At 35.1% G+C, this 20,973-nt stretch overlaps 1 protein-coding gene across 11 annotated transcripts in view; it reads right to left on the reverse strand.

Moving 5' to 3' along the window:
• The window catches only part of DMXL1 (Dmx like 1), a 166,860-nt gene that overhangs the window by 20,907 nt on the left and 124,980 nt on the right, over positions 1-20,973 (reverse strand). For all 11 annotated transcript variants that reach the window (XM_073221581.1, XM_073221580.1, XM_073221583.1 and 8 more), the window contains 3 exons: positions 11,355-11,441; positions 8,786-8,907; positions 8,299-8,440 (listed from right to left, as the gene is read on the reverse strand). In XM_073221581.1, the coding sequence (XP_073077682.1) occupies positions 8,299-8,440; positions 8,786-8,907; positions 11,355-11,441 (351 nt within the window). The remainder of the gene's footprint in view (positions 1-8,298; positions 8,441-8,785; positions 8,908-11,354; positions 11,442-20,973) is intronic.

A 20,973-nucleotide genomic window follows, 5' to 3' on the forward strand; every position in this document is an offset into this window, starting at 1 on the left:
TCTGGGAGAACAAACCTACATTACATAGTGCTCTCATGATTAGAGGGGTTGGAAAGCTAAGACAGGCAGAATACCTGGAGAGACTGAGATTCTAGCTGCTTGTGGAAAACAGGGATCCATATCTGGCTTCTCTGGGACAATAGAAAGGTGGGCAGTCTGCGGGCTGCTAAAGGGGCAAGGATAGCACAGAGCTCACTGCTCAGGAGAAAGGACAGGTAGACAAAATTGTCGGGGTGCACTCTACCCAGCAGGTTGGGAACTTCCACAATCTTCAGGTGTCCAGCCCCCTGGCTGGCTATGCAGCTCCAAGGCCCCCTCCGTGATACACAGCCTGCTGCGCATTCCTCCCAGACAGCCTGCACCCGAATCACAAACCGGGAAACCCTACAGTGGCATTAGGCCAGCCAGAGGGAAACCCCACCAACAGCAGCTACAAACGCAAAGCATAGAGGCTTACACCTGTGTGGTTAGCCCACTGGTTCTAGCAGTGGAGACAGGCACAGCAGCTGGGAAGCAGGAAACAGCTCTTTCCTCCCCCCAGGCACCAACACCACTTCCCTGAGACTCCTGACATTGTTTGAGGGGCTAAGCAGCTCCAGAGAGTAGAGCTTCTGGGCACTAGAGGGCGCCACATACGAATATGAAACATCAAAGGAACCTGGTTCAAAGCAAAATTATAAATACACCAGAGAAAGACTCATATGAAATAGACCTCATGAATCTTTCCTGAAAGGGATTTCAAAATAAAAAACATAAACATGCTCATGGAGGTAGACAAAAATATTCAAGAACTGAGGAATGAATTCCAGTCAGAGATCCAATCATTACGGAACACAGAATCAGACATGAAACATACAACGTATGTTTTAAAAGCAGATTAGATACAGTGGAGGAGAAGATAAATGAAACAGAAATTAGAGAAGAGGAATACAAAGAAGCTGAGGCACACAGAGAAAAAAGGGTCTCTAAGAATGAAAGAATATTATGAAAACTGTGTGACCAATCCAAATGGAACAATATTCGTATTACAGGGGTACAAGAAGAAGAAGAGAGAAAAAGGGATAGAAAGTGTCTTTGAGGAGGTAATTGCTGAAAACTTCCTGAATCTGGGGAAGGAGATAGTCTCTCAAGCCATGGCAGTGCACGGATCTCCCAACACAAGAGACCTGAGGAGGACAACACCAAGACATATAAAAATTAAAATGGCAAAGATCAAGGATAAGGATAGTCGGAGACAGAAATAAGATCACATACAAAGGAAAGCCCATCAGGCTATCATCAGACTTCTCAGCAGAAACATTACAGGCCAGAAGGGAGTGGCATGATACATTTAATGCAATGAAGCAGAAGGGCCTCAAACCAAGAATACTTTATCCAGCAAGATTATCATTAAAATTTGAAGGAGGGATTAAACAATTTCCAGATAAGCAAAAGCTGAGAGAATTTACCTCCCACAAACCATCTCTACAGTGTATTTTGGAGGGACTTCTATAGATGGAAGTGTTCCTAAGGTTTACTAGCTGTCACCAGAGGTAATAAAACCAAAGTAAAGAAAGTAGAACAGTTAATTGCTAAGCAAATGCAAAACTAAATCAACTACTGCCAAAGTCAATCAAAGGATAGACAAAGAGTACAGAATATGATACCTAATATATAAAGAATGGAGGAGGAAGAAAAAAGAGGAGGAAAAAAGAACCTTTAGATTATGTTTATAATGGCATACTAAGTGAGTTAAATTATACTCTTAATAAGGAAGTTAACCTTGAACCTTTCATAACCACAAATCTAAAGCCTGCAATGGCAATAAGTACATACCTATTGATAATCACCCTAAATGTAAATGGTCTAAAGACAGAGAGTCACTGAATGGATAAAAAAAAGGAGACCCATCTATATGCTGCCTACAAGAGACTCACTTTAAACCCAAAGACACACAGAGCCTAAAAGTGAAGGGATGGAAAAAAATATTTCATGTAACTAACAGGGAGACAAAAAAGCAGGAGTTGCAGTACTTGTATCAGACAAAATAGACTTCAGAACAAAAAAAGTCACAAGAGACAAAGAAGGACATTACATAACAATAAAGGGGTCAATCCAACAAGATATAACGATTATATGCACCCTACACAGGAGCACCTACATATATGAAACAAACACTAACAAAATTAAAAGGGGAAATAGAATGCAATGCATTCATTCTAGGAGACGTCAACACTCCACTCACTCTGAAGGATAGATCAACCAGACAGAAAATAAGTAAGGAGACAGAGGCACTGAACAGCACATTAAAACAGTTAGACCAAACAGACATCTACAGAACTCTACACCCAAAAGCAGCAGAATACACATTCTTCTCAAGTTCACATGGAACATTTTCAAGAATAGATCATATACTAAAGAACAAAAAGAGCCTCAGTAAATTCAAAAAGATTGAAATTCTGCCAACCAGTTTCTCAGACCACAAAGGCATGAAATTAGAAATAAATTATGCAAAGTGCAAAGAAAATGAAAAATCCCACAAACACATGGAGGCTTCACAACATGCACCTAAATAACCAATGGATCAATGACCAAATAAAAATAGATCAAGCAATATATGGAGACAAATGACAATATTTTAACACTACAAAATCTGTGGGACACAGCGAAGGCCGTGCTAAGAGGAAAGTATATTGCAATACAGGCCTACCTCAGGAAAGAAGAAGAGTCTAAAATCAGAATTAACCAAACTAGAAAAAGAAGAATAAAAGAGGCCCAAAGTCAGTAGAAGGAGGGACATAATAAAGATTAGAGCACAAATAAATAAAATTGAGAAGAATAAAGCAATAGAAAGAATCAATGAAAGAGCTGGTTCTTTGAGAAAATAAACAAAACAGATAAACCCCTAGCCAGACTTATCAAGAAAAAAAGAGTCTACACACATAAACAGAATCAGAAATGAGAAAGGAAAAATCACTACAAGCACCATAGCAATACAAAGAATTATTAGAGAATACTATAAAACTATATGCTAACAAACTGGATAACCTAGAAGAAATGGACAACTTTCTAGAAAAATACAACCTTCCAAGGCTCATCCAGGAAGAAACAGAAAATCTGAATAGACCAATTACCACCAAGGAAACAGAATTGGTAATCAAAAAACTACCTAAGAAAAAAATTTCTGTACACAATGGCTTCACCGCTGAATTTTATCAAGCATCTAGTGAAGACCTAATACCCATCCTCCTTTAAGTCTTCCAAAAAGTAAATGGAGGGAATACTTCCAAACTCATTCTACGAGGCCAGCATCACTCTAATACCAATACCAGGCAAAGACACCACAAAAAAAGCAAATAACAGACCAATATTCCTGATGAACAGAGATGTAAAAATACTCAACAAAATATTAGTAAACCAAATTCAAAAATATATCATAAAAATCATCTATCATGTTCAAGTAGGATTTATTCCAGGGATGGAAGGACAGTACAATATTAGAAAATGCATCAACATCATCCACCACAATAACAAAAAGGACAAAAATCACATGATCATCTCCATAGATGCCATAAAAGCATTTGACAAAATTCAACATCCATTCATAAAAACTCTTAACCAAATGGGTATAGAGGGCAAGTACCTCAACATAATAAAGGCCACATATGAGAAACCAACAGCCAACATCATACTTAACAGCGAGAAGCTGAAAGCTTTTCCTTTAAGAACAGAAACAAGAAAAAGATGCCCACTCTCTCCACTTTTATTCAACATAGTTTTGGAGGTCCTCGCCACAGCAATTAGACAACACAAAGAAATAAAGGGCATGCAGATTGGTAAGAAAGAAGTTAAACTGTCCCTGTTTGCAGATGACATGATACTGTACATAAAACACTCTAAAGAATAGATCTAGTATATGAATTCAGCAAAGTTGCAGGATACAAAATTAATACACAGAAATCGTTGCATTTCTTTACACTAATGGTGAACTAGCAGAGAAATGAGGAAAACAATTTGTTTCACAATTGCATCAAAAAGAATATGTAGGAATAAATATAATGAAGGAAGTGGAAGATCTATACCCTGAAAACTATAAGACACTCATGACAGAAATTAAAGAAGACACCAATAAATGGAAATGCATCCCATGCTCATGGATAGGAAGAATTAATATTGTTAAAATGCCCATCCTGCCAAAAGCAATCTACAGATTCAATGCAATTCCCTGTCAAAATACCAACAGCATTCTTCAATGAACTAGAGGAAATTGTTCTAAAATTCATATGGAACCACAAAAGACCTCGAATACCTGAGCAATCCTGAGAAGGTAGAATAAATATGGGGGGATTACACTCCCCAACTTCAAGCTCTACTCAAAAAAGCCACAGTAATCAAGACAATTTGATACTGGCACAAGAACAGAACAATAGACCAATGGAACAGACTAGAGAGCCCTGATATAAACCCAACCACATATGGTCAATTAATATACGATAAAGGAGCCATGGACATTCAATGGGGGAAATGACAGCCTCTTCAACAACTGGTGTTGGCAAAACTGGACAGCTAAATGCAAGAGAATGGAACTGGATTGTTGTTTAACCCCATACACAAAAGTAAACTCAAAATGGATCAAAGACCTAAGTCATGAAACCATAAAATTCTTAGAGGAAAACATAGGCAAAAATCTCCTGAATATAAGCATGAGCAACTTCTTCCTGAACACATCTCCTTGAGCAAGGGAAACAAAAGCAAAAATGTACACATAGGACTACATCAAAGTAAAAAGCTTCTGTACGGCAAAGGACATCATCAACAGAACAAAAAAGGCATCCTACACTATGGGAGAATATATTTGTAAATGACATATCGGAAAAAGGGTTAACATCTAAAATATATAAAGAACTCACATAACTGAACACCCAAAAAGCAAATAATCTGATTAACAAATGGGCGGAGGATATGAAGAGGCAATTCTCCAAAGAAGAAATTCAGATGGCCAACAGACACATGAAAAGATGCTCCACATCACTCATCATCAGGGAAATGCAAATTAAAACAACGAGGTATCATCTCATACCAGTAAGGATGGCCAACATCAAAAAGACTAAGAGAAACAAATGCTGGCGAGGATGAGGAGAAAGAGGAACACCTCCTACACCACTGGTAGGAATGTAAGCTAGTTCAACCATTGAGGAAAGCCGTATGGATGTTCCTCTAAAAACTTAAAGTAGAAATACCATTTGACCGAATCTCACTCCTTGGAATTTACCCAAAGTATACAAGTTTTCAGATTCAAAAAGACATATGCACTCCTATGTTTATTGCAGTACTATTTACAAGAGCCAAGATATGGAAGCAACCTAAGTGTCTCTCAGTAGATGAATGGATAAGGAAGATGTGTAAATATACACAATGGAATACTATTCAGCCATAAAAAAGAAACAAATCCTACCATTTGCAACAACATGGATGGAGCTGGAGGATATTATGCTCAGTGAAATAAGCCAGGCGGAAAAAGACAAGTGCCAAATGATTTCCCTCATTTGTGGAGTATCACCATGAAGCAAAACTGAAGGAACAAAACAGCAGCACACTCACAGACTCCAAGAAGGGACTAGTGGTTACCAACGGGGAGGAGTATGGGAGGGGGAATGGGGAGGCAGGGAGAAGGGAATTGAGGGGTATTATGTTTAGTACACATGGGATGAGGGGTCACAGGGAAAACAGTGTGGCACCGAGAAGGCAAATAGTGAATCTGTGGCATCTTACTATGCTCATGGACAGTGACTGTAATGGGGTATGGGCGGGGACTTGATAATATGGTAAATGTAGTAATCACATTGTTTTCTCATGTGAAACTTTCATAAGAGTGTATATCAATAATACCTTAATAAAAGAAAAAAGAAATGCCTAAAGGTCTGTTCTTTTATTTTTTTTCTGATTAAAGTATCAAATGAAAACAATAAGTAAAAAAATTCACAAATACAGGTTTAAAAATTTTCTGAAAGCAGATGTATGACATTATAAAGAATCATTAATTATTTTAGAAGATCTATATAAAAAAGAACTGTCTTATTATATAGGTGTCTTTTTCTTAATGATGGAGTGGGGCAATCTTAATAGTTCTGTTTGCAAATCACAATGACCCCAATTAAAAAGATGTCCATCTAAGTTTAAATAAGAAAACTCAATCCTAGGAGGAACGACAAAGGTAAATTTCTGTCTTATAATGCTCTGGAATATAAACAAACATTTTCTACTGTTAAACACCATTCTAATTAGAGATCATTAATGTATAAGGCAGGGATAATGTAATCTCTCAAAGAGCTTACATTCCAAGGGGTGTAAATAAGACAGCTGGGTAATGAATCAGTAATTTCAAAGGTGATAAAAGCTATATAGATGATAAAACGGGGGAAAAGGATACTGGGTGATTGGGAGTAGAGTAGGGAGGGGCAGATGCCTTCACCAGGAAGGAAGGGAAATGTCTGAAGGTTGAGTTGATATCTGTATGGTAAAACAGGAAAAAAGTAGAAAGCAAGGCAGAAGCTCTGACATGGCAATGAGCTTGATGTGTTCAAGAGACAGAAAGGTCACTCTAACTACAGCAAAGAGAGATGAAGTGGCAGAGGTGGCAGTGGTTGAATCACAAAAAGCCTTAGAATCACAAAAAGGACTTGTTTTTTTAAAGCTGCACTGGGAAATCTGAAAACTTTTAGCAGGAGAGGGACAACCTGAACAGTGCTTTAGAAAAGAGCAATTTTGGCTGCTGTGTACAGAACAGAGCAAATGTGGAAGCAGTTGAACAAAAAGCTGTTACAGAAAGAACTATAGGATTGTGTTATCTGAAACTGGAATTGGAAAAAAGTGTCTATTATTTCTTTTTATTATATTTCATTTTCTCTTTAAGTTCCTTTTTAAAAGTGATATACTAGTAAGTTTTACAAATGATTTAATATATCTGTCAGATGGGAAAAAATGAATTATTAATGACCAAGTCATTTCATTTGAATAATTACCAGATCATTTTTCAAATTCTTCAATTTAGTATGTAAAATACTCCTACATGAATCAATGCACTAAGGAGAATGGAAGGCTTTAATACAAGCTCTACCACAAATCTGAGATAGTGACCGGAGTTTAAATCACTAGACCTTTCTGGATCTCAAGCTTCACTGTAAGAATAAGTAGGAGTAATATAACAGCTACAATAGAGATCTCAAAGAATAATAAGGTTATATGAGGGATAACAGAACTGCATTAAGTATAAAATATTATCATGTATTATTAATGATTAAGCCTTTATTTAAATAATCGTTTTTACTAATTAGTAAAAAAACAAAACAACAACTTGGCCCAAGAAAGAATTCTATAGGACTTAGGAAACTGAAAAAATAAAAACAAACAAACAAAAAACCTATCACCTAGAAAGCCACTGAAGGAATTACTGATATTGGATTTATTTGACTCTGTATATTAATTCTTATTCCTTAAGTGCCAACATAAAGGCATCTCATGGAGGTGTAAACATGGATCACATCTTAGGTCTAATCAGGGCTCAAGAAGATCCTCTAATACTAGAGAAAAACTCTGTTTCAGTTCATCTACATATTAAACCTTGCTTAAATTTTTAAAAATTTATATTGTTTTTGTTAAAAAAGAGAATGTATTTGTCTCAGCAGTAAAAAAAAGGTATACTTAACATGGGCACAGTTGTTAACTGATATCCATTAAGAAATTACCTAGACTCGAGGTTAGCAAACCTTTTTTGGAAAGAACCAGATAATAAATGTTTTGGGCCTATGGGCATATGGTCTCTGTCACAGATACCCAATTTTGCCACTATAGCTTGAAGGCATCCATAGACAAAATATAAAAAAATGGCTGTGGCTATGTTCCAGAAAAATTTTATTTACAGACACGGAAAATTGATTTTCATATAATCTTCATGTGTCACAAAATACCATTTTTCTTCTGATTTTTTTTCAACCACTGAAAAATGTGAACACCATTCTAGCATGTTGTCTATACAAAAAATATAAATGGGATAGGATTTAACCATTCATCATAGCTTGCTGAGGTCTTATTTAGACCAATAAATTCTAAATAATTACTTAAAGTATAGCTCTTTGTATATAAGTTGTTATCCTTTTCAAATGAAAATATATTATTCTTCATAATCAAAATTTATAATTTTCAGCAAATATGACTTACAAATAAGTCAAGAATTTTTTTAAAAGTTTAAATCATCCTTTATCTACCTAATCCAGAAAGAAAAATAGGACATTTATACACAAACTCTTTAACTTTACGTACCACAGAGGCTCCTCTGCCAGTCTGTGTACTGCCAAGCCATGGCATATTGATTGGAGTGCCAGGATTGCTGTGTGTGTATGGGGTTGTACCTTGCACAGCTGTTAAATCATCATGAGCATGTATTACCAAGAAATCCTCCAACCTAAAATGGAATGTCAACCACAATTAAAGCAACCAATCAGGTTCTTTATTTCTTCTATAATACTTGAAAGCTCTAACATATGGCTTTATCTTTCCCCTTAAAATTAATTTTCTTCAGCTCGTAACTCCTAACTCATATGTGAACAATTTCAATTTCAGATCCCTTCACTTATTCTCTTCTGTCCCTCAATTCCATTCTTTAAAGCTCCTTCTGCCTCTTCTTTATTCTTTAGCATATCAACTTCCAACTAGGAATATTCCTTTAAAAATATTTTAAAGTTTTGGTTCTGTATATATCATCATTTATACTACAATATTACTGAATAAAAAGAAAGTATAAGGGTACCCTTTGGTTTCCACTTCTATATCATCATCTACCCAAGTATAGGTCTGTGTAGCCAGAATTCCAGAAACATCCAATTCTTGAACATCATGGCTTGATGCAATTGCTATGCAGTTTCTATTTGCCTAAAAAATAAATCAGAGAGTAATTTTTAAATAAAAAAGCATATGCATATGGGCTACTTTTAGAAGTGTATACTACAAAATAGCCTCTAGAAATGATAACTTCAAGATATAGAATACATAGCATTCTCACAAACGGCTATTTTAAATTGATTTCAATAATTAAATCCTGAGTGTAATAACCCTTGGCTTGAGTTTAGAGAGATGTTTATGTTCTGAGAATTCAAGAACATTCTATGATAAGGCAAGAACTATAGTGGTAACACACACACCACTTTACTGCTTCTCCCAGCCCTGTCTCTCTAGTCTGCTAGAATGTTGCAATCTCTCTAAGGTTTGCAAATTCAGAAATGTGGAGGGACATGTTTGAGAACACAAAAACCCAGTAAGGTAGAGAAAAGTGAGGATGAGGAGGAACACCAAACTAAAGAAATAATGATGAATTATTCAAGTAAGATAGTAACACTTTCGTCTAAAGCTTTTCAATCTTGGACAAGAAAAACAGAATTTGGGAAAAGGTCACAAAGGAAAGGTATAAGGGTAGAAAAAGAGTGGATAAGTATGCCAGAAGAAATCATAAAGGAAAAATTTGTCAGATGAACAGAAAATGGAAAGATAGCGACAGCAAAGAGAAAACAAGCTTAATATTTCTAGGCTGCAAAATGCAAACACAAACTAGTAAGAAAAAACTAAGACTCCAGAGATAAATGGAAAAAGGATGTAACTAGGCTGAGGGGAGATAGTTCTCCATGGGTCTCTTTATTTCTGTGTTTTTTTCAATGAGTCACTGACTGCCCACTTTGTTCTGCAGTATTATTTCCAGGATGTGTATATACCTATAGTCTTCCCTCCAGATCAAAGGGTAAGTATGCTTACTGTCCATTAGAAAAGACTTCAGTTCCCAAAACTCAGTGTTCCTCCTCTATAATAGAATCTACCTTGTGTGCAGGTTTTACAAGGCACTCTCCCTGTCACTTTGTGGGAATTTTTGCTCAGGGAACCAAAATGCCAATATTCGACTGCATTTGCTATTACTAATAAACTGGCCTTTGTCTCTGGTCCAGAAGTCTTATGTCTTACAGCATCCACATTAAACTGTGAAATCTAACTTCTCAGCCTGAGTACAGAAGAAAACCTCAGACTTTTCACAGTTCTTGACACAGATAATTCACAAATAAACAAATGGGAAAAAGTTCAATGTCACTGGCATTTTTAAATAATGCAATTTAAAGCAAAGGGTATTATTTTTCATCTATAACTGATATCCATTGCAAGGCTATAAAAAAGAATCTGGAGAAAAGGAAATTGAACAGGTACTCTCTTACACAGTGAATGGCAGACCTTATATATATGTAGATTACTCAGGTAAGTCCAAAAAGAAGAAGAAATAATCTAGTTTGTTTTATAGCACAGAATATTTAAAATAATATTTTCTTCAAAGGAGGGAAGAAAATTGTTGGGTGTAGACAATAATTTTGCATTTGCATTGACATGTATCTACCATAATATATAGGTATTACAACATGAGACATGCCTGGCTGAGGGGCTGATTCTAAACTTGATTGTCTTGAACAGAACTAGTCATTGTTCAGAGGTGTCAATGAGGGAAATCAGATGAATGACACAGGGAAAGATGTGGACAGAATAACAAAGAAACTATCTAGGAGAAATCTAAGGAAAGACAAGACATAGCACAGGAAGATGGAGAACCATTGGTGAAATGATTACTGAAAGGGTAATTCCATAGGATATACATATAAGTAATGTTTAAAAATTATTTTAAAATCAGAAATATATATTTTATATATATATATAATCCTTTAAATTAATGGAAATAAAAGTAAGTAAGGGTAAATAGAAGTCACTATAAATTTTGCAGTAGGGCATTTAGGAAAGATAGAAGGGGAAAATGCTTAAGACAAATTTCAACCTTGGACCATTATACCTAAGGCTACATCTTCTGTGAGCAGCTTATAGATACCTCTAAAGAGGGTACTGAGCAGAAGGCTAAGGAATATAAAGAAAACACTGTAGCTGGACAGCTGTTGTAGCTGTATGTCAAAGAGGGAGAATTTCTATGAGTTACATATAAGCTTAAATTTCATCTAATATTAAGAACCACATTCAATGTATTCATATAAAGAAAACAAATCCTTTCCTTTGGATTAACTGTTATAATGCATTGTATATCTTCTAACAGCTACTGCATATATAAATATTTGATATCTCTCTGTCTAGTAATGAAACATTATTTTATCTGCTTTATATCAAAATCAATTGTTAAACAATATAATCATTTTATAAAATTAAAGAAATTCAGATTGCAATTTAAGGAGTGGGAAGTAACTTTGGGAAAGATATACCGATATGGAATAAACTGACAGAAAAGGAAACAGTCTTAACTATAAATATTTAATAATCAAAGAAAAGATAAATATCTTTGTACTTACTTTATTAACAGCAAAGGCAGTAATGATATCAGATTCCTTATGAATAATTCTTGCTTTACCTCCAGGATAACCCAAATCTGCTTCTATCTAAATGGAGAAAATGAAAATATAAAAATACTGATTTTAGTAATAGAAAAAAATAACATGTCAATCTGTTGTTTAATACTTACATAAATTATTTTGAGAAACTTTTTAGGTATTTCAAATCCAAAGGTACTATGTTCTGTGCTAATTATCACAAAAAATTTATGACAAGGGGAATTTATATTTTTTTCAAACTTGTTTTTTCACATATGCAAAATAGTGATAAAAAAGCTGATATGACATACAACTTTATTAATGGCTTATGTTCCCAAGGTACAATGGATTAACTTTAAAAGATAAAGATATTCTAATTATTAAAGTAAGATCTGTTTACTATGTTCCATAGTATTATAATCCTTTGCTAATATTTTATATATATTAAAAGTTCAGTTGGTAAATATTTCAGGTTTGCAGACCATAGAGAGTCACTATTGCATATTCTTTTTTTTAAACAACCTTTTACAAATATAAAGACCATTATTAACTCACAGCCTACAGAAGAACAGGTTGGATGTGGCTAGCTGAATATAGTTTACTGGTTCCTAATCTAAAACAACTTTTAATTTATAGAAGAAAAACCTGAATCCTGAAAGGCACAGTAATTTGCCCAAGTCTGTAATAATATAAGCAACTGAACATACCATAATTTAATATACTTTAGATGAGAGAAACATGTTTCACCTTCTGCTTACCCCAGAGGTGTATATAACACCTTTGAACTCAGAGGAGAGTACTGTATAAAACCAACATTTACTAAAATAAACAGATGTAAAAAGAGGAAGCAATTAGTAAGAGCTGGAAATATTGCTTAATGTAGGATATTGTTTCATTTTATTTTATCCTCCCTAACCTTCAACCTCTAAAATGAGTTATGAAAGTTTCACAACTCATTGCAAAGTGCAAAAGTTATTAATTTGAAATTAGAATACAACAAATTTACTTCCTGCAAAATTCAGATAAAAATGTCACCAATGCCTATCTATTTTTGACCACAAAACTGAACAGGATTAGCAATATTTTTTTAAATGACTGCTCAATAGCAAAGTAGAAAGAGATTTGTAAGATAACCAAATCAAAATAACCCTATGCAAACAAAATTTAGTCACTGGACATACAGATATCAAATATATTCTAATCTAGAATGTAATTTGATTACAAATATAAAAGAATTTCAATGTTCACTAAACATTTTGGTTGAGTTGAGGATCAAATTCTTTTCTAAGGAGTCTTAGCTCTGGCTATAAGAGGCCCATCATCCAGTAAGAATATGTTAGGTCAAATTCCGTCATATTATGACAAAACCCCAATTTAGCTACTTTTCTGCCTGGTATCTAAAGAGTTCACTATTGGATTTGGAAGAAATTGGATATAGAGACAAATAATATTTCTATGTAATAGAGGGATGTGCTATTTGCTGATAATGGGTGGATGGATAGAAACATATCAGTGCCACCTGCAGAGTTTCTTCAAACTTTACATTTAAGGGAAGGAAAGCTCCTGCAGGCAAGAACTTCAAAACAGCTTTTTCAATATGGAGATACTTCCTGTCTTCTCATTATCTGGCTTTACTAAAGCATTGTTTCTTAATAATGTGGTCTCAAGATGACTGGCAAGAGAATCAACTGGAGGAGGAGGTGGAGGAATGGTGTTTAGTGTTTCAAAAGTTTATGCATATTTAATTTGAGAATAATTACAAAGGGTGGGAGATGAGATTGGAGAAACGGGCAGGGTTCAGTTGCACTGGGCCTTAAAAGCCACAAGAGAGTTCATATTTTATTTTAAAGCTAAGAAGCAATTACAGGATTTTGATAATTCTGGGTAAGTTGGGGCAAAACACAAAGGGTGTGGGAATGGCTTCCAGGAAAGCAATTAAGAGGCTATTATAATAGCTGAAGTGAGAGGTTAATGGTGTATTTGATTAGGGCTGTAGGATTGGTGGTAGTCATAAGTGGTTGGAATTAGGTCAGTTTTGCTAATGGACTGAAATCACAGTGTGAAGAAAAGAGAAAGCAAGGATGACTCCTAGTTTTCAGACCTGGTAACTGGATAAGTGAAAGTACCACTTACGGAGACAAAAGAGGAAGAAAAAGTAGGTTTGGGCTGGGACTAGGGAAAAACAGAAAATTTTGTGTAAGACTTTCAGCAGGAGATAACTATTATATTATATTATACATGCATGTCTGGAATTCAGGAAATGAGTGAAGGTAGAGAGAATTAAGTTATCAGCCCATGGATGATATATAAGCTTTGAGATAACCCTAAGAAAAAGTAAAGATAAAGAAGAGAAAAGGTTAGTTTTCTAAATCCTGGTGTACCCAGCATTTCAAGGACAGGCAAAGGAAGGGCCAATCTATGCATGGGAGGCGAGATACTGATGCTGAATAAACTGACAGAACAGTAGATATTCTTCAACTATGAATACCTAATAATTAAATGTGATGTTTTGGGAACCAAGTGAAGGAAGAATTTCAAGAAAGGGTCTGGAGTCAAGAATATCAAAGAATACTGAAAAGTTTAATTAAAAGAAGATGGAGAGTTGACTACTGAATTTAGCATACTGGAAGTCAATGGTGACCTTGACTACGACAATCTCAGTAGAACTGGCTGGAGATAATACCTAACTAGATTAGGGAGACTTGTAACATCAGGTGAATAGGGAGGGAAGTCCTTTAGGGAAGATTCACAAAAGCATTCAACCCAACTGATACTGTTCTATTTCTTAAACTGGGAGGTTCCTACATGTTGTTTGTGACATTACTCTTTAACTATTCTTAAATGACTTTTTAGACAAGTCTATAAATAAATTTTCCTAGATAGGGAATTAGAGAAATGGGATGGTAAATAGATTCAAAGATAGGGTTTTTTTTTGGTTTTCATTTGAAAGTAAGACAATAGAATATATTTGCTTATGTTGAAGAGAATAATCTAAGAGAGAGGTAAAAATTTATTGAGGAAAGAAGGGGGTAAACTACTGAAGCCAAGTGTTTGGGTGGGTAAGAGTGCACAAGTGGAAGATCTGGCCTTGGATAAAAGAATGACAGTTCATCTACTGTCAGAGAAGCAGAGCAAAATATCTGCATATACAGCAGAAGTTAGATTTATTGATGGAAAGATTAGACTAAGTCTACTGACTGTACTTATTTTGACAGCAAAACACAGTCATCTTTGGGAAGTAGTAAAGAAATACTGGAAGTCTTAGGAAAAAGGAAACAAGTGGGAAGAATGGAAAAACCAATTAGCTATAAAGTAATTTATTATGATTGTGGGGTCCTTTAATTTGGGAGCTGTGATTATACACTTTAAGTAAGACAAACCCCCATGGTTTGTGTTTTTTCTTCATCCATGTTCAGTGATTTGGCTACAAACACAGAATAGACAGAGAGTTGGGTTTAAACAGGTATGGAAATTTTCAAGGCAAACGCAGCGTAGAGAAAACAGAGAAAAAAAAAAAGGCTGAGGATTTGATCATAATGATGGATCACAGAATCTAAGCTGGGAAAGGAAGTGGGGACACAATATGGCCAGTTAAGAACAGCATGTGCTAATAAACATAACTTACTTTGCTAAAGGCCACACAACATAGAGTCACAGAAAAAAAATCACAGTAAGTATAGCCTTAAATGTCTTTTTAATTTTAGGATTCAAGAAATTTTCATAAAATTTGATTTGGCTAGATATATGAGGTAGTAAGAATCCCATTGCTGCTAAAAGAGATTTTTAGAGATTATGCACATGGAAAAACTAAACAGAATTACCATGTAATCCAGCAACTCCACTTCTGGGTAATATATCCAAAAGGACCAAAAAGCAAACTTGAACAGATATTTGTATACCAATGTTCACATCAGCACAATTCACGACAGCCAAAAGATGGAAACAACCCAACTGTCCATAGACAGATGAATGGATGAACAAAATGTGTTAAGTATACATAATGGAATATTATGTAACCTAAAAAGGGAGGAAATTCTGATGCATGCTACAACATGGATGAACCTAAAGATGTTATGCTAAGTGAAAAATTCCTAGTTACAAAAGGACAAATATTGTACAATTCCTTTTATATACGTATCTTGGGTAGTAAAATTCATAGAGACTGAATAATAATAGTAGTTGTCTGGGGATGGAAGTATGGGGAAAATGGAGAGCTACTGCTTAATGAGTACAGAGTTTCAGTTTGCATAGATGAAAAAGTTCTGGAGATGGATAGTGATGATAGCTGAACAACAATGTAAATGTACTTAATGTCACTGAACTATACACTTAAAATGACTTAAATGATAAATATTATATGTATGTTTTTCCATAATTTTAGAAAAAGGAATTTTATGCAGAAACTGATCTGAATAGTGGTTGGGTTCCACAAAGCTTCCCTTAGGAACTGGAAAAGAAGGGAATAGGTCTAACAGACTAACTACAATAGTCTACTACTATTTCAGTTAGAGAAGCAGCATGTTTAAAACTATCAACCTTAATCTACAATTACATGAGGAACATTATGTTTACTAGACTCCCCCCATTACCAAGTCCCCCCCACATACCCCAATACAGTCACTGTCCATCAGCATAGTAAAATACTATAGAATCACTAGTTGTCTTCTCTGTGTTGTACAACCCTCCCCGTGCCCACCCCCCTACATTATCTCTGCTAATAGTAATGCCCCTTTTTTCTTTTTCCCCTTATCCCTCCCTTCCCATCCATATTCTCCCCAATCCCTTTCCATTTGGTAACTGTTAGTCCATTCTTGGGTTCTGTGATTCTGCTGCTGTTTTGTTTCTTCAGTTTTTTTCTTTGTTCTTATACTTCACAGATGAGTGAAATCATTTGATACTTGTCTTTTTCCGCCTGGCTTATTTCACTGAGCATAATACCCTCTAGCTCCATCCATGTTGTTACAAATGGTAGGATTTGTTTTCTTCTTATGGCTGAATAATAATCCACTGTCTATATGTACCACATCTTCTTTATCCATTCATCTACTGATGGACACTTGGGTTGCTTCCATTTCTTGGCTATTGTAAATAGTGCTGTGACAAACATGGGGTGCATATGTCTTTTTCAAACTGGGCTGCTGCATTCTTAAGGTAAATTCCTAGGAGTGGAATTCTTGGGTCAAATAGTATTTCTATTTTTAGTTTTTTGAGGAACCTCCATACTGCTTTCCGCAATGGCTGAACTAATTTATATTCCCACCAGCAGTGTAGGAGGGTTCCCCTTTCTCCACAACCTCGCCAACATTTGTTGTTGTTTGTCTTTTGGATGGTGGTCATCCTTACTTCTGTGAGGTGATACCTCATTGTGGTTTTAATTTGCATTTCTCTGATGATTAGCGATGTAGATCATCTTTTCATGTGCCTGTTGGCCATCTGAATTTCTTCTTTGGAGAGGTGTCTGTTCAGATCCTGTGCCCATTTTTTAATTGGATTATTTGCTTTTTGTTTGTTGAGGTACATGAGCTCTTTTTATATTTTGGATGTCAACCTTTTATTCAACTTTAATTTTACATGTTACTAAATAAAGCTTCAAAAGTGGAATAAGCTGATGGTCATACAATAGATCTATGGAAAATCTGAACTGAGACTGTAGGTCTCAGTGTTTTTCAGTTACTATCACTTTCTACAATGTAAAGCTGTAAATAAAAAAACTCCAGACCCAAATGGTTTCTCTGCATAATTCTACCAAATACTTAAGGAAGAAATGATATTAATTTTACACAAATTCTTCCAAAAAATTAAAAGAGGAGATAACAATTCCCAACTCATTCTATGAGGCCAGCATTAGCTTAAAACAAAAAAAAAACAAACAAAATAAACAAACCCCAAAATATTTTAAGAAAACTGCACACCAATATTCCTCACCAACACAGATGCAGAAATTCTTAACAAAATTTTTAATTCTTAACAAATTAAATCTAACAAATTAAAAAGATAACACATCATGACCAAATGGGGTGTACCCAGGAAATGAAAGATTGGTTTAATTGCAAACAAATCAACCAACCTATTTAGCCATATTAACAGACTAAATGAGAAAAAAGCCATATGAGCATCTCAATAGTAGCAAAAAAAAAAAAGCATTTGACAAGATTCAGTACCTATTCCTGGTTAAAAACTCTCAACAAGCCAGAAATAGAAGAAAATTCCTTAACCTTAAAAAGGATATAGATAACATCATACCTAATGACAAAAACACTGAATGTGGTCCCCCAAGATCAGGAACAAGATAAAAATGTCTTCCTCTGCCATTTCTATTCAATATTAGGCTAGAATTTCTAGTAAGTGCAATAAGACAATGGGATATTAGTATAAACATAAACAAATAGATCAATGGTCCAAAATAAAGTCAAGAAATAAACCTACACATATATATCAATTGTTTTTACTTTTTTAAAGGAGGAAAAAGCAATTTAGTGGAGGAAAGAATAATCTTTCCATCAAATAGCACTGGAAAAATGGAAACAGATTAAAAATGAAAGGTAGCAGCAATTCATACTTAGTACCATATAAAACAACTCAAAAGTGGGTCACAGACCTTATGTAAAATTAAAATTATAAAACCTATAGAGCAAACTAGGAAAAAAATCTTTGTGACCATTACATTAGGCAAAGATTTCTTAGATATGAAACTGAAAAGAAAATCTGTACACGGAACAAATTTTGATGAGGCCCAATGCATCAATTAGGAATGCCTGTAGTTTAAAAGAAATTGTAAAGAGAATGAAAAGACAAGCAACAGACTAGGAGAAAATATTTGCAAATAATATAACTCATATCACATATCAAAAAAAATCTTGCATTAAGAATGAAGAACTTTTAAAACTCACTTAAGGAAACATATAATCCAAAAAAAATAGACATATCTGAAAAGACACTTCACAAAATGTTATACAAATGAAAAGTAAGCTCATAATAAGATGCTCAATGTAAATTAAAACTACAACAAATCTACCACTAAACACTTACTAACCTGGCTAAAATTATAAGGCTGAGTGTACCAGTGTTGGGGAGAATGTTAAGCAACTAGGAGTTCATACCCTGTTGCTGAGAATGTGAAATGGTACTACAACCTTAGAAAATACCTGAGAAATTTCTTAAAAAGTTAACCATATACCTACAGTTTGATCCAGCCATTTCACTCCTAGGCATTAACAAAACAGAAAAAAAAAATGCCCGTCTAAAGAGACTTATGCATGAATATTCTAAGCAGTCTTAGGTGAAATTGCTCTGAAATCAAAATAGCTCGTGTTCATCAAAAGGTAAATGGATAAACAAATTGCAGTATAGCTATATATAATGAATAAAATACAGCAATAAAAAGAAATGAACTATACAAGAAGATATGTCAAAGAAATAATCAATCCTCCCATGTTTTCTTCCATCTGCTACCTCTATAACTTTTCTTCTTCCTTCCTAATTACAACCCTTAAATAGAATTTGTGCCTCATATCGAATTTACTGAGTATCATAATTCCTCCAAGTGGTAAAGATACCTCAAGACAAATGCTGGGCATAGAAGCCACGGGCATAAATCTTCAAAGAAGTAAAAAGCTAACCTTTTCAAACAATATGGCTTCTCTCTCACTTACCAACTTTACATCTCTCTGTATGGCCCCGGAAGATGACTGGTTAGCCAGAGACGGGTAAGAATCCTCAAGGGAGGAACAACCTAAGACAGGCACAGTCGCAGGGGGGCCATCAGGTGAGAAATTGGGGATCAACACTGGTGAAGCTTAGAACCTCACCCCCCCTGTTTTGAGAGAAATCTTCTGCATCCGTGGATGTTTTATTGCCCTTGTCTAGCTCGGATTAACACATAGTCTACAGGCACACACCTGATCATCTACAATTGCTCTCTTACAACACTAAACTATGTTTTCTACCTTTATCTTGCATCTACCTACCACTCCAGCAGTTTATTAAAAATAAAAATAATAATAAAGGGAGAAATGTGGGATCCATATATAAATCAAGTATAAAAATAAAACGAATACTCATATTTGACCTGATTGTTTATAGTTCATAATGCGTGATCAAAACCGAAAGTTTCTGTGATGAATGAATGCCCTTGTACTGTTTACCATGTAAGAACTTATTCACTATGTAAGAATTCGCTCACCATGTAAGAACTTGTTCGTTATGCTTCAGAAGATTGGAGACTGACGAAAATTAGGCTTGAGATTGATTAATGATTGTGCATTGAGCATTGACTCCCCTATACAGAATTTTATTGTTGTTAACAACCATTTGATCAATAAATATGAGAGATGCCCTCTCAAAAACAAAAACAAACAAACAAAAAGAAATGAACTAGTAAAAACACAATATGAATATGAAGGAATCTCAAAACCATTATGCTAACAGAAAGGACAAGGAGGAAAAAAGACATATTGTATGCCTCGATTTTTATAAAATTCCAGAAAATGAAAACTCATCTATATAATCAGGAAGTAGACTGTTAATTGCCTGGAGAGGAGGAGGGCAGAGGTGGAGAGGAGAAACAAGGGAGTAATTAAAAGTTTTTGGCATAATGGAAATATTCATTATCTTGATTGTGGTGATAGCTTCACCACTGGGTGCATATGCCAAAATTGATAAAACTATACACTTTTATTGAGGCAAACTGCCAGTGCTGGATACTCACACCACTACCAGACAGAAAGAAAGGCAGCCCTGCCCACTACACACCATGAACAGCTGGAGCTTCCACAAAGTACAATCAGGCACTGGAGAGTAGAGTCTCAATTTTCTAGGCACCATAGGATACCACCTCATAAAGCTATTACTCTATAGGTCAGGAAAGATATCAGATCCATTTAACACAAAGGAAGAGACACAGAAACCCTGGCAAAATGAGGAGACAAAGGAACATGTTCCAAACAAAACTACAGGACAATATACCAGAAAAAAGGCTAAATAAAATGGAGATCACCAATCTTCTTGATAAAGACTTCAAAGTAAAAGTCATAAACATGATCACTAATTTACAGAAAAATATTCAAAATTGCAGGGAAGATTTCAACAAAGGGATAGGAAAGCTCAAAAAGGGCCACTCAGAGCTGAAGAATACAGTAACTTAGGTGAAACATACAATGGAAGGATGGAAGAGCAAATTACTGCAAGTAGAGACAGTCAGTGACATAGACATTAAAGAACAACACAATGAAGCTGAGGAACAGAGAGAAAAAAGGATCTCTAAGAATGAAAGAATAATGAGAGCTGTGACCAACCCAAAAGGAACAATGTTCACATAATAGTGGTACCAGAAGGAGAAGAGAGACAAAGGGATAGAAAGTCTCTTTGAGGAAATAATTGCTGAAAACTTTCCTAATCTGGGGAAGGAAATAGATACTCAGGTCATGAAAGCACAAAAGCCCATAACAAAAGGAACCCCAGGAAGGCAACACCAAGACATACAATAATTAAAATGACAAGCACTAAGAATAAGGAGAGAGTATTGAAAGCAGCCAGAGAGAGAAAAAAGATTACTTATAAGGAAAACCCCATCAGGCTATCAGCAGACTTCGCAGCAGAAAAA

The sequence above is a fragment of the Manis javanica genome, chromosome 14, assembly GCF_040802235.1.
Source record: "Manis javanica isolate MJ-LG chromosome 14, MJ_LKY, whole genome shotgun sequence".
Lineage (NCBI taxonomy): Eukaryota > Metazoa > Chordata > Mammalia > Pholidota > Manidae > Manis > Manis javanica.